This window comes from Ischnura elegans, chromosome 1 (assembly GCF_921293095.1).
Source record: "Ischnura elegans chromosome 1, ioIscEleg1.1, whole genome shotgun sequence".
Classification (NCBI taxonomy): domain Eukaryota; kingdom Metazoa; phylum Arthropoda; class Insecta; order Odonata; family Coenagrionidae; genus Ischnura; species Ischnura elegans.
Window position 1 is genome coordinate 103,761,453 of NC_060246.1, and position 16,225 is coordinate 103,777,677.

General features: G+C 34.8%; 1 protein-coding gene across 2 annotated transcripts in view; it reads right to left on the reverse strand.

Annotated features, from left to right (window-relative positions):
* Window positions 1–309: 309 nt before the first annotated feature.
* The window catches only part of LOC124167545, a 97,183-nt gene continuing 81,267 nt past the window's right edge, over window positions 310–16,225 (reverse strand). For both annotated transcript variants that reach the window (XM_046545503.1, XM_046545512.1), the window contains 2 exons: window positions 1,538–1,612; window positions 310–1,401 (listed from right to left, as the gene is read on the reverse strand). In XM_046545503.1, coding sequence (XP_046401459.1) covers window positions 1,364–1,401; window positions 1,538–1,612 — 113 coding nt within the window. In that variant the 3' untranslated portion in view covers window positions 310–1,363. The remainder of the gene's footprint in view (window positions 1,402–1,537; window positions 1,613–16,225) is intronic.

Consider the following 16,225-nt stretch of genomic DNA (forward strand, 5'->3'; position numbering starts at 1 on the left):
CATCAGAAAAAGATGAAATTTATGATATGAATGAAGCCATTATTATGGCCCTGTTAGGGAAGTATGACAAGTTAACGAAAATGTAATGTGACACCCAGTCATTCCACTAGGCACTCACCATTACATCTTAAAAAAAAAACAAGAAATAAATTAAAACAGACAAGAGGGGTATATCACAAAATTTAACAATCAATAAATAATAAACATCGCTGCATTAATTCTCATACTTAAAAAATCTAATATGTAATTCATAATAGAAGGCCTTGTAATAAATACAAATAATGATGTAAATAATTTTCAACACCATGATAAGTTTTCAATTCTTCTTTCTGTTTTATATAAAATACACATTTCCATTTCATTTACGAAATCTATTTCCTCCAATGTTGAGGCAAAGATGCACCAAATTAGCAAACAATACAGTACGAAGTCATTATAAAATTTGGCGATTAAAAGAAATTTTTACACACTACTGAAATTGGCTCAACAAAATTACTATTCATACCGAGGCAAATAGGAGTTTAAAAAAATTTAAATTGGAATGTTCACATTACATGCCTCACATTACACCTGCACCAGTATAATGGTTGGCATATGATGCTCAAGTGTTTTGAAATGAAATACTTATACTTTCAATTACCCTATTTGGATGGCAATTCTTTATGTATTATGTACAATGAAAATACAGATTGCACCCAGATGCTGTTGTGATGCAAGTTATTATTGAATGTGAAAATATCCCCAGACAATTCCATTTAGAAGTACATGGAATCATTATGATACACATATCTTCATATAAATACCCTTATGCAAATGAAACTGGAAAATTATTAAACATATCAAACACTTCTCTCATAAAAATTCAAAACAATCAAGACAGCACATAAATACTACTCAGGTACAAATTAGTCATGTTGTAATGTATTACAACAATAGTTTTAAAACATTTGGTTTATTACACATGTAATGTGCCATGATGATGATGGATACAGTTAAGTACAGAATCTATGGCTGCAGTATTAGAAAGCTTTCCCTTCTAAATACAAAGCCCCTTCTACACCAAGTTACTCATATAAAAATAACTCTCACATTCTTTCTGCAGGAACAGCTTCTAAGCTCTATCCCCAGAGATTCTGTCTTGGAAAATATTTACAATGAACAAGAAGGCATTTAATACACATTGGCACACTTCACATGATTTTATAACATAATGTTGACCAGTTATAAAAGATGGAACTATAATAACACACTGGATAAAATACAATGTACAATATAATACATGAAAATGTTTTTAAAATTCCATCATAACCATTACTGACACTCAGTTTCACCAATATAAAAAAATTCCAATATCTTGATGTAATTACAGGCGATCGAACATGTTGTCTGTTTCACTGATACCTACAATATAATTTTTCAAACAATTAAGCTCAATAACACCTTTTTAATATTATTCAAGTCGGAGGCAAAATACTAACCAAAATTCCAGAAGAAAAACTACAAAGTCCTAGGAAAAGACAGCCAAACTAAAACTTACCAAACTTTTTGGATATGCTTCTAGTAAGGGGGGGATCATACGGCTGAGATTTCTTCGATGAGGAAATCTGGAACTCTGTAAATTATTTGGCCAAAAAAAAAAGTAATTACTAAATGATATAATGTAGGAAAAACATGTTTACAACTTGCAACTTAAATCAAGAGGAAAGGGGAAAATATAATAAACTAATGATAATCATGAAAATGCACTGAATATGTAAGCTTCGTTGTATCATCCTCCTGCCAATTTAAATGTTTGTAACACCACTAATCTATAAATGTGTAAATGTAGCAAGTTCTTTATTCCTCTTATCATTTATCCGATTTTTTACCTCTCTCTCTCTCACATACAAAAATAATATATGGCTGTAGTAGTTTAAAAAAAATGTATCTGTCATGGATGGAAACAAGAATGTTTTCATGATAGGCAAAAAAATGATCCATATAAACTTATAACATTCACCAAAATTAGATAACAATTACTATATATGTCATGCTGCGCTTATTCTAGCAATAATACATTCTTTTATATAGCATTTTGAAAGATTTACAATGGTCCACACAATTACATGAAATCACAATAAACCCTTAGCTGATTACATTGATATTACATGCAAGACAACATTTCAAGGGCAAGGGATAACATCAGACAGTATATAAAAAAGCAAAGAGTTCCACCTTTATGTTATAAATATGATTTTGCTCATAGAAATTTTAGTTGCATACATACATGAATACTGTACATTCCTTATTTAAAACCAGTCGACTTCTTTTGTGTTTAAAAACGAAAATATACAGGGTATAAATTTTCTCCGGAATCATTCATTTCCAATACCCACATTCACAATACCAATATTCTTTCGCGAAAATGATATGATGTAGTTTTCTAAAAATGTCATATTTTCTTGAGTAAACCAATACCAATTGATTCAAAGCCAAATATAATAATAACAAAGGAAATAAAATTGCTTGCATTCACCAGATTTTTTCTTGGAATGAGTTGAGCTTCCCCCTCATCTCTTTATAGCTATCATTGAAAGCAAATGTGATGGATGAATTAAGGAATTTTTTAAATCCCAGTCAACCACATTAAATCTGTGATCGAAAGCTGTTATAGAAAATAGACATAGCCAGCCATATTCGTCTACAACAAAATGCATATTTAGAGCTTCTCTTACAGCCCAAATTATCCTTCTTACTACCAACTTCGGTTCCACCACACTACGTCCATGCAAATGAAAAGCTATTGTAACTCCATTTAATTTGAAGGAAATAATTAAAATCTACAAAAATAGTTCTGAATAGCATGCAAAGAAAATTCAAATTAACATCAGCATATGCAAAATACAACTTCAAACTGTAAAAATATACTAATCAATAACTCATCAGGGGAAATCTTAAACACAGTTCCACACATCTGATTAATCACAATGGACCTAAGTTTATGTAGCTACAGGAAAATGGTTTGAATAATTTTGCTTCACGCATGTCAGAATGGGTGTGGACTCAGTGGATGAGGAATAAGACAATGTGAATTCACCCTATGAACAAATAGTGTACTATACATGGTATAACACAAACAAAATATATATTTTGTTTTCATTGGTTAATATATGAAAACTGAATAACCTGATACACACTAGAAGGATAAAATGTAACTTTAACCAAAATATTCTACAAAAAGTGTCTTCAAATGTGATGAAAATAATAAACATAACCACTTATGAGAAATGTAAGCATTCAACCGTCAAAAACATTTTTAAAATGTGCCATGATGTTTTCATCCAGGAAAATCGATAGAAATATATTGAAGAGATCAGAATAATTGGACCAATGATAACTTAATGGAATTTATAGTTTTAAATGGTATATTTTGGCCAAGATGCAGCTACAATTGTGAATTAAGGGAAAAATGTAATGCACAGTTGGATTATGCAGGATAACCTCACTTTTCGAATCCTTGCATAGGTTTACCAACTTACAAACAAGGTCTCTGATCGCATCTTGTTCGTTTGTCGAGGACTTACTGTATTCGATAGGATATCGACCCTTGATTGTGTCATGCAGCAGCCGAGGAGTTTCATGTGGACGTGTATGATCCCAGATGGTCATGACAATGGGAAAAAGACAAGGAACTGCCTAATGAATTTGGAGGGCGAGAGCTAGACAATCTAAAATTAAGTTTTTCATAGGATCACTTTTCAAGCCAATGACATCGAAGCCAAATGAAAATATTTATAGACATTATGTTGTAAGAACAGTTCTTCTCTTCAGTCTAAAAACAATTCTAGAGAGCTTAATTTTGTTTAAATTAGACTTGGACCGATACCACTTTTTCTGATACCAAACCGATACCAGCAACTGCTACTGATAGTATTATTTGCCGATACCTTACTTATTTTTCCCAAGAAATTTAATATGTGCTTTCTTTCTCATGAAATCTTTCTCTGTAATCCAAAGTGTGATATAAGAGCAATTAATGAGAGAAATGACATTGTGATAACTCTTATTTTGCAACTCTTACTTACTCTTACAATCACTGGGATTAAATTTCAAACTCTAAGCCCTCTTGCATTTGTGAATACTGGAAATTCTTTTTAAGAAATATGAGCTGCTGAACGTGCTCAGCAGTTAAGAGGGTTATCAGAAACCATTGCACCAGTCTCTGAAAAAATTTGCTCAGAAAACACTGAACCTGCAGGTACAACCAAATAGCATGAAGCAAGTTGCCTTAAATTTCTTAATCTAGTTTCATGATGCCAATAGGTCAAAGGATCACATAGGAGGGACTGAGTGGCTTCAGATAAATACAGTTCAATTTCCACACAGATGACCGCGACATTTTTTGTTGTACTTCAAAACTTGGATTGCAGTAGATAACTCCTCAATTGCCCTGGAATACTCATTAATAAAATACCTTCAAATACTCGCTGAACCAGTCACATGGATACAAGAGTCATGCAGATATTTGAGGGCAGCAGTGTCGCAGCGATGAAAACAAATACACAACACATTCCGCAGCCAATTGAAGAAGGTAGGATTTTAAAATTCGATGTTTTTAGACATTTTTCTAAAAATGAATACTTTCGAATAAAAGTACCCGAAAAAAACTAATACTAGAAATTATCACAGTATCTGGCCAAGTAAATGGCCAATACCTGATACCCGCTATCGGTATCGTCCCAAGTCTAGTTTAAATGATAAGAAGCTACTTTCATTTCAGATCCATCTTTTGCCAATTATACTTCACAAGCTATCCCTGGTGGGTGCGATTGCTCTATAGTTTAATTACAGTTATGTATTATTTACTCAATGATATATATATTATAAATGATATATTATGATTGAGGAAGTGCTGGGATTAATGACTCACACGTACTCAGACAAAATCTTCTATTGATAATATCAAACGAATGTGCTTTTTTTTATATATATATATGCACCTAATTTAATCGAGTATATCATACATATAACTCAGAAACTATTTTGCTGTGCGACTGTAAGCACAGGAGATTGAAGAGACATGAAATTTTGGAAACGTATGTTTAATGCGACGATTTCTAAAAGAACTGTTCTTACGAACTTCCAGTTTTTGAGTCCAGTGAACTTTGTCGTAACGAGTCTACTGTATTACTTTGCTATGTTGTAAAATATTGCAAGGCCAATAAAACTTATGACAACTATGACAATAAATATGATTTGATGCTTTAAAGGCAAAAGATGTAGGTTAACTCTTCATACATACATAAACTAGTTAGTTGCCATAGGGGCATAAATAGAAGGCATGCAAACAGTTAAAAACAGAAGGAGATAATTTTAGATCCCATATTCACATAAATTAGGTGCGACAAATTGAACAGGAAAAACAAGGGGCCAAATTAACGCAGACAACCGCTTTGGCAGTGCACTCAGAAAGCAGAAAGATAAATTATGATAACGTAAGTTGTTGAATTTTCCCCTAAAAAGAAAAACCCCTAGCATCTTCCATAATATTCCATTCCACTCATTTTTTGATAAAATTCATAAAGTACCTAATAAGTTACTAGCAAACATAATGTACAGACAAAAAAGATAAGTATATGCATCTTTAGACATGATTAGAGTGAATGCCATTATACATTTCAGTAAGACCAAGAACTGTGCTTTCAAATAAATATAAGAAGCACTAAGCAAATGCTAGATAGCTTGTGAAGCAGCAAGCTGAAATGAAAAAGTAGGAGTTAGCGCAAATTCATCCGGGGAATGCCAAGAGAAGTACATCTTAACACCAATTACATGCCACATAATTTGATTTGAAGCCGGAATATTTTCTTCATGAAAGAAGATGATTCACTGACCTTGCCTTGACTTTAGGAACAAGGCGTGGCCTCCCTCCAGTCACATCTTCATTTCATGGCACTCATTGCACTACTACTACAAGTGAAGAGTCCTAAGAGTGAAGAATCCCAGAATATAAATATGGTAAATATAACCTGGAGAGAGGTGTACAAAGTAATGGGTTAAGTTTGAAATTGTGACCAACTTCCCGTCTTCAGCCTCAGATCTGTCTCAGAAAGCTTGCTTACTGGTACAGTCGTAGTCTGTTATAATAAATTCTGTCTATAGTGAGTGTAGCACTAAGGCAAGTGTTTTTTGTGTTGATGGCCTGTTGAAAAGCATTGGGTGATCATCTGCATGAAACGAATGCTCTAGTTTTCGCAAGTGCATTATCTCCTTTACAATTTATTGATATCATCATCAGATATACTTTCTACTTTTAGTCTTACTCTCTTGCCTAGGGACTTCCACAAATGCAGATGAAAGCAATACTGAACCTTTATGTAAAGCACAATGTAGCTGGTTGCTCACAGAATCAATGTGGTTCCTGTGATGATTATCCAGGTTTTAGCAGACTTTTGAGCCATCTTATGCTAACCCACCACATTTGTGTTTAATTTCCACCATTACTACCTACACAAGTGAAACAGACGTAAATAATCTCGCGTAAATAATCTCGGAAATATGTCGTGTTTACACAGGGTTCCCACTCTAACTAAATTATAAAATTCACGGTCTAAATGTCGTCAAATTCACGGTCAGTTGATAAGCCATTGTAGGCAGAAATATTGATGACGTAACAATCACCGGCCGCACATTAACTAAAAATTTATCAAATACAATGGACGCCGTGAATGCAAATGCAGCGATGAAAGTGCTATCTCTTATGACATCACCTATCGATATCAAAATTCAGGTCTGGCTAAAGGTAGAGTGGGAAAATGGAGGGTGCAGGGTGGCAGGGAAGTGAAGAAGTGTCTGATTTTTTGCCAGGGCTAATGAACACTTTGTTTACCGGTCTTCCAATCACAGGCTCATGATGAATGTGTCGTCATGGAACCCGGACCAATAATTGCGCTTCCAACATGCGTGTGGAGATAAATGCGTGGACAGTGTCTGCGCGTGACTGACCTTGAAACATTATCGACGCACCGATTTTTCTTTTTATCTGTCAATCGTAGTTCTGCAATCAAGTTTGAGAGATTTTTTAAGGTTTTATGACGAAATTCATGGCTATTTCCAGGTTTTTTCATGGTAGAGGAAATTCACGGCTTATTCACGGTTTTAAGGTTTTCACGGCCGAGTGGGAACCCTGTTACATTCATTCTTCCTTGAATGTTGCATGTGCAAAATGCTATCCCACAGACATATCACATTGATGGAAAAATTTTCCTCTTACGTTATATTACACCAAATAGGTGACTCGACCATCATAGCACAAATGACACTAATAGGGATTACAGCAGACTCTTGTTAATATGAACAACCTTATTACGAAGTTCTTGTTTTTACAAAGCAAATTGTTGGTCCTGACAAACGCAAATCCAATCTATAGTAAAAGAGATTTTACAGATAAATTTTCTCATTAAGAAATTACAAACCTCAGTGCCAGTCCCTGCGGCTACAAAAAGAACTTTATCACTAAGTTCCATGGATAAGCAACAGCATTTAGGTGGATATACACTATGCTACATTATCATTACACTACAATTAAGTTGTTCTTATGCACTATGCACAAGAACATCATTTATTTTTCTTTCTTCAGCAGGAGATACTTTGGTATCATAGTAACATCGTATAATAAGCTTCATCTCCTTATTGAACTTCACCATATTAATCATTTGGAAATGACAACCATGTGTAGCATCACTCACGCTCCTTTATTGATAAAATCAAACAAATACGCTATATTTGCACATAATTCATTGGCGTATATCATACATATTAGAATATGATTAGATTAGATAGTCTATGATATTCGCATAAATCATAGACTCTAAAGCTATTCTGCTACACAACTGTAAGTACAGGAGGAAGAGACAAGAAATTTTAGCAAGGTGTGCTGTTTTAGATGATTCCTAAAAGAATCGTTCTTACGAGCTTTGTTATTAAGAACTTCAAATTGTTCGGTCCCATGAACTTCATAATAATGAGTCTTCTGTAGTAAGGTAAGTAATGTATAACTGTATTTGGGTGAAAACAGGTGATTTGCAAATTTTTTTGCAAGATGTTGGCTATATTTCTTGTTAAAATGTTATTACTTTTAAAAATGAAAATTATAGTATACATATAACAGTGTATGTTACCGTTGTAACTATTGCTTTTCTGTTGATATCCAGTACTTATTATAACAGACTTCTACTGTATTTAGAAACAGTCCTGAACTTGAAATATCTAAACATACCCTGGAAAAAGATTTGTCTTCACTAACCAAAATATTCAGTCCCGACTGTAAGTGTGGACCTGCTTTTAATACACATGCCTTCAATCAAAAGGTTGGCTAGGACCATGACTGTAAAGCTTAACCCATACTAATTTGCAGGCATGGGAATTACATTAAGGGTACGGTGGCAATTCCTTTCCCTGGGCCACCTCAAATATTGAGGATGCTTGTTTAGGAATGTCTGAAGGCTTCGCCCAGGATTTGTACCAGGGACCCCTTAATCAGTAGCCAACCACTGTATCCCCGACTCATCATCAGACTCATTCAATGTTATATACAATATGTATAACGACAAGTTTCTCCACTCCCTACCCAACTCTCCCTTTCCAGTTTGCACCCATCTCCTGTTCACTCTTACAGACAAAGGCCATGCTTAGAACCACAAAGCCGCTCCATGCCCATGGCAAGTAGGTTTGTATTACCCCTACCGTCATTTTAAAATGTCTCCTTCATCACTAATGAGGAAGCATGTCATAACAGATAATTTCGAGAAGCTGAGAACATACCCGGAATATAAATGCCTATAAATCTGGCGGTGAGAGTAGGATGAGATAAGTGAAAAACAATGAAGGCTGAATGGTTCCATTCAAGAGGAAGCTGAGTAACCTCTCAATAATGGTTGAAGAATTAGACAGATTACTCCAAAGAAATAACCTTGCTTTTATTTATGTTAACTGTAGGCTGTTGGAATAAAATAGTTAGACTATCAAGCACTCAAAATCAGGTGGAACTTCTTGCAGGAAAAAAAATTAAATACAAGAAATAGCTACAGGCGGAATAAAAAAACTACTTAACCGAACTTAAATTAGCAGTCTCTCTAACACATTTTACTAAATTGAATTTGATTTAACTTTTTGGAAGACAGAGCCTCTCGCCCCCCGGTTATCTTGCTCCCCTTTAAAGACAGTTATACTCGCACCATTAAAATGCTAGCAAAAAGGCATTCAAACCTAAGACCAATACGATGTTGGCTAACACTGGACTTAGAGTCAGTAGTCTTCACCTCAGCATGGAGAGATTACCAATCAAAGTGAATTTGGTTTCCTAATTATTTCAATTATTTTCTTGTTTACCATGAAACTCTTTCTTTGAGCATATTGGTCAGATTATTTGAAGCAGAGCTGCATAGCTTAAAAATTCCTATCTAGCATAAACAAATGACACTCAATTTGTGAATCACGGCCAAGGTTGATGCCAACTGATATAAACATTACACATTCAAGTCAGTAATGAAATTACCTCATTGCTATTTGATCTATTATTTCACCACTATGTCAACATTCACACTCCTAGTGAAAAACATGTGCTAACCACCTGTTGTGATCAGTATTTACCGTCATCATCATTCAAATTTAAAGGTTGAAATTTTCGCAAGAAATTAATTAGGAGGGCATTCGAACAGTACTATGAATATTAATAACTTCACAATTATTTGTAATTGAAAGTGTGAGAGACAATCACGGTCAACAAAAGCTCAAATTATTGTTATCTGCCACCTCAATCCCCATTTTTGCTCAAGTACAATTCTATAGTAAACAAAAACAACTGGCACCATAAATTATACAGAAACAATGTCGATGGAATGAATTGTGTAAAGATGCAAAGGGAAATCCGAAGATATTATCTTCAAAGAAAGGAAATCACTGGTAAATTACGCTATTTTAAGGACCATTAGATGACAGATTATTTCTTACCAAAGTATAGTTACTCCTCACACACCCATGAAATTTACCAAGAGTTTCATTTTTCCTACATGGTTATGAAATAATTCACATCTTACAGCAGCTTAATACAGTGCAACCTCGATAAAACGACAACCCACGGTGCTCCAATAAACACTCGCTACAGCGAATTGTCCCTTTTCCGGAGGTGGAGCAAATAATAGCCAATATACCTGATGCAAACAGTTAAACAGGAACAGGATTGGTGCGGCGACAGAAAATTTATATCCGATAAACGAAAGCATAAATCCAGACGAAAGGTGATGCTTTTTTGCATCACTAAATTCTCCCCATTATCTTCAAAAGCACTCCATTAACTTCATTTCTAACAGATCGCTAGCAATGACAGAGATTAAGGAGTGATGTAAGTTTTTTCGGCGGCGAAACCCTCGCTATGGCGAAGGCCAACGCCAAAAGGGCCTCGTAAAAACGAATTTTTTAACAAGCTTATTATAGGGTCAATGGACGGTGCATCGGTAGTCTCTCGTAATAGCGGGGGTCTCGCTATAGCCCATACTCGCTTTAATGAGGTTCCACTGTGTATGTTTCATCGCATCCACAAAATATTCCATTTTTTCATTGCTGTTTGTTCGGTGTACAAAATTTATGTCACCAAAATTAAAGTAGGCATAAAAATTATTTGACTAGAGTACTGCTCCTCACAATGAAGATAGAATCTTTTTCCAGTGATGTAATATTATTAATTGATGCCATGAATCTAAAAAAATACAAGTACATTCCTATTTTTGGGAAAAACATTTTTCTCGACTTTCTTCTTCTTTCTATACGGGCCAAAGCAGAATTACTATGTCTAAAAAATTAATTGAAAGTACTTTAGCACCATGATCTCATGATAAAAAAACAAAAATTTCATCCAATGATAGGAGAGTTAAGTTTTTAAGACTACAACTTTCATGAGGAAAATCTTAATTTTTATTTTGGATTGAAGGAAGAAAAATGCATTTGATTCTTTTTTGTACTTGACCATATACCAGTCAAGTCGTGGCTACCCTTATTTTAGCAAAAACTCTGAATAAATTGCACAAAAAATCTCGAATCTGCCATAAGTCTGATATTTTCATTGCAAATGATACATACAAAATGAATATAAAAGAAATGAGTACCTTATTCCAGAGAATGACGCCTTAGCGTCAAAATGTGTCGTAACATTAAGAAATTCAAACTAAGAAAATATAGAAATTTGTTTGGGAAAACTGGTGATTAACCTACTACTAACCGGACACACTTTGACTTTACCCAATACAGTAGACTCTCGTTATTACGAAGTTCATGGTACCGAAAAACTGGAGGTTCGTAATATCAGAGTTCATATGAACGTTTCTTTTAGGAATCGTCGAAAAAAAAAGTACATAATAAACGAGATTATATTATGTGTAAATATATGTAAACAGGAAAATTCGTTTCAGTTTCTCAACAAAAGAATGCGGCATGACACAATCGAGGGTTGATATCTTCCAGAATACAGTAAGTCCGATATATGAACTAGATGCGTTCCAAGACCTTTTTCTTAAGTTGATAAACCTACAGTCCAGCTGCCGAGGGTTGTCCGATAACCGGCAGAATTGTCTGGGTGGGGGTAGGGGGCAAGGTAAGGGTAACGCCTACAAAGGGTTCTGTGAAGAAATGAGCCGGGAGGGACGACAAGCGTGAAGGACCCAGAGGAAGAATCACTTGTTTTGGTTGTTCGAAGAATGGGCTTGTTTTGGTGGATCAGGATTATTTAGGTGCTCCATTTGACAACGTTGCAGGACTAGGCGAGGGTGTAAGGTGCGTTTGGGGGATAGCGATTGGCTGTAAACAGTGCCGGTGTAGGGTTATCCGTCCCTCCTATTGTGCCGTCGTTAGACAACTCTCGCCCGCCGGACTGTATGGAAGGAATCGAGGAGTACTGTTATCCTGCAAAATGCAACACTGCATTACACGCATGCGCTAACTCACCATTGTGACGAACTGATCTAGCTGGGTGTGCAACGAATCTGGAAAAATAGCTCCCCGTGGTGATGAAGAACGGGCGAAACGCTGAACAGTTCCTAAATTCACACCGGATTCAATGATACTTTGTTCAGATTGTACCCACAATGAGAGTTCCACTACGCCAAACCACGTAGCATTGGCCAAATTGAAAGGTACCAAATTCAAAATTTTAAATGTTCGTGTCTCTGAAAATTCGTAAATTGAATGTGCGTAGGAAGATGACTTACTCTGCATCCAACAACTCGTAAATTGTAAGCTGATTTAGTAAACGCCTGTTATTATAAAGTTCATGGGACTGAAAAATTTGAGACCAGAAATTGTCACAAATTTACCAATAAATGAGCAGTAATGAATGGGTCACTCCACAGGAATGAAGCTTATTAAATGACATTGCATGTAAACTGAATAAAGAACCATAATTGACGCTCTTGGGCACAGTGCATGAGAAGAACGTAAACGTGGCACGATTATTAAAACTTAGCGTAGTGAATATCCACCTAAACGCCTTTGATTATACATGGAACTTTGTAATAATAAAGTTCATTTTGTAACCGCCAGGACCGGGACTGAGGTTCGTAATTTCGTAAAAATGAAAATTTTTTAATGACGTTTCTTTTACAATAGCTTGGATAGGCCTTTTCCTCAGGACCAACAATTTGCTTCGTACGAGGACTTCGTAATAAAGTTGTTCGTATTAATGAGAGTCTACAGTAGCTATTAATGTCAAAAGCAACAATTCATACTAACCATTTAAGAAATCAGAGAATATTCAGTCTCACATCCAGTGGTCCCAAAATATGCATAAAAGATGGTCACTCATAGTGCTGTTTAGGAATTGGCTTCAATTTATGATATGATCAATGCTATCATGCGAGTTGGCATTATGACTCATTACATTGTAAAGAAGAAAATACCAACACAATGAAAATTCCATTAATATCCAGTGAAAATAATTAATGATCGACAACCAATCATAAAATGGAACAAGGAAGAATACGTTGACATGGATGGTAATCCAAATTGAAACCCTATTCCAATGGCCATTGCCAGCAGTATGTGTACCTACATCTCTATGTAAACACAGCCATACAAAGAAGACAAGCTAAGTTGCTTTCCACTGCATTAAAAACATATCATAGCAATATTTTGGGTTTTTTCTAATTTTTTCAATGGAGCAATGAAAAATGCATGGATATGACATGAAATCCAAGTGATAACAATGGCTGCCACTTTGCTTTGCACAGTGCTTTGATCTAACCAGTACCATAGGTTTTCAATGATTGACTGACTTTTTAACAACCAGAGCCAAATCGAAACAGTCAAGAATAAGACAAATGTGGCCTCATGGTGAGCTACTCCACCTAGCAGAATGACACACGCAAGACCCACCTACAAATCTAACCACCCACGTATGGAGAACTGTTGACCTATACCCTGTGACGATGTTAATTTGCTGGCATAATAAAAGAATACGACAAAAAAATGTTTCACTTTCATGACTAAATTTGGTCCTTAGCTGCTATAACGGGAGTATTTTACTAGCTTGTCTACCACCAACAGATTCATTTTCTCTTTTATCACAATTGCTTTCTTACCCTCATTCACCATTACCCACTCACAGCAGTGAATATATTTTTATGGGAAGTGTAACACATGGGAGAAACTTGCACTATTTTTTCACATATAACAAGTCATACTTGGGAAATCCGTTCTCAGGGAAAGGATAAATACAGAAGTGTGTACATATATTTTATGCTATTCTGAAGTATTTGTGAGGGCTACTCAGGACTTCCACCAGGTTATAGCTTCCATTGTTGCCAACATTCCACATGACACAGAACACCTTACAGCCCTAAGGATGGAGAATCTGTGCCTTAAAATGTTGACCATGATGAAAGTTTTCTTTTTTTGGTTGGAGCCAGAGTATTCTTTTTCAATATACAGACCTTTTCTGTAATGAACTATGAACAAGAGATTCGGCTGATAGAACCAAAAGAATAAATGTCCACCACAAAAATAATACATAAGTTAAAATCAATTCAACACTGACTAAAAATGGAGGACTTAAGATTCAAAAATGGATGCCTAGAGCTTATGTTAGTTCTTGTACCCTTGCCGTACTATCCAATAATCTAATTTTATAAGTTTTGTACTTTCACATCTTCAACGATTTGCTTCACCAGAAAATTTAATATTGATGATGCCATTTGGTTCAACACTCAAGACGCAATAAATAGAATTTGTACTTTGGTCCAAAGCTCAAATAAAAACTATCTATCCACACACCAAATAAAATTAAAGATTCAAATTTCTATGAAATAAATGCATCAAAGTATAATTAGTAATAGGGGATTCCTCAAAAAGTACTAACTAATTGGTAATGAGCTTCAAGATATTGTGCCTGGGCCCTAAACCACAGAGGGGGTTCAAGGCTAACTTGACAAAAACAACATTAAAAAACAGTATGTAAAATACATAATTTATAATGTCATTTAAATACACAGAAAACAAATATATATCTATGTTACTCACAATATTGGTATAAAAAGTTGGACATACCCATAAGAAATGCGTTCCTACTATCATTGACAATTCTATAATTAAAATTTAGTTATTTTTCCCATACATAACTATTTATATAAAATATTTTGACAAAATTTAATGTAGAATAAACAACAGTAAAATTTGCTGAATCTTCATACACGGAACTTCAAGTAAATCATGACACCTTTCCTAAAAATACATTCAGAGTAATTTTCAGATCTTTGCCTACCAAAAAATTAGCTAAGATGCCAATTATTCAATATCAAAAATACACTCTCAGACACTTTCCTTACTTCTACACTTTCAGACTTAAAAGACAAACACCTAGCGAACATTCCAAGGATCATGTGCATAGTTTGAGATACAGTCATTCGTCAAAATTCATTTCTTTCAAATGAGGACTACATAATAAACTGCAAACCATATTGAAACCATGCCAAAGAAATGAAGCCCTCCATCCCAAGGCCTAAAGGCAGACAAAACTCCTAGTACGTCAAATTAAACATTATAATGGGATACCATCACCTACAATGCATCAGCATCACTATACATACATTAGCCATTGACCTGCGACATAATCACTCAAAAAAAGCCATAACAGCATGACTCATGCTACTCAAATGGATTAACAAACAACCCTACTGATAGTCACTGAAAATACTTAATTAGTTATGATTCCTTAACCTTAATTATCCACAGAAGTTTTATCTTACGTTCTACAATCATTAAAACGTAGATTCTATAATTATCGAATTTCTTAACTTATCTCATTAATCTCAGGGCAAATAAATCAAATGCCTTCAAAATAATCAAGCAAATATTTTCTTGATTTCATTTTTTTGTTCTATTTTAAAATAAAAAGAAGGGACAAACTAATTACTTAATGAGAACAAAGAGTTTAAAGGAAGAGAAAGGAAAATATCAATCTTGACAAAAGAGGAAAAAAAAACATTTAAACCACGCAAAAATCCTTTTAAAATGTTTCCCAAATTCACACCATTAGACCAGCTATTTGAAGTCATTAAGGACTTCCATGTCTGAAGATAAAATCTTGAGCAAGGTAAAATATGAAAATCCCTCGATCTACTAAAGAGCTAATTCCGACAGTGCTAGAACAAAAATACAAATAGCAAGGGAGAGAACAAGGTGCTTACATAGTGATCACAAGATAATTGTCTACCAATCAGCATTGAGATGTTTTGGAAATTAAAAAAAAAATCCAGATACTTATATCATTCTGTAGCTATGAGTGCTGGTTTACCTGAAATGCATTGAATTTATAAGTTAAGCAAGAGAAGCATGTGAGAGGCCACCCTGATGAAAGATAGGTATTTTAAGTAACGCAAATGGCTCAGAGGCAGACGAATTGATCCCTTGGCTCAGATTACAAAAAGAGCTCAAATTTCTGGATACACCAAATTGAACAAGCTAAATATTTTCATAAGGGGGATCTAAAGGTGACATGATGAGATGAAAAACAAAAGTTAAATTAGTAGGTAATAAAAAAAAAGGTGATGCATTCTAGTGTGTTCATGTTCCTTGGAAAATGTTAAGACCATGCTGAGCAATTGAAACTTAAAAATTCATTATAGCAACACATTAAAAGCAGAGACCAATTATAATAGGGCGGACTACAATGCAGCAAGTAAAACATAAAAATTAGGGCAAA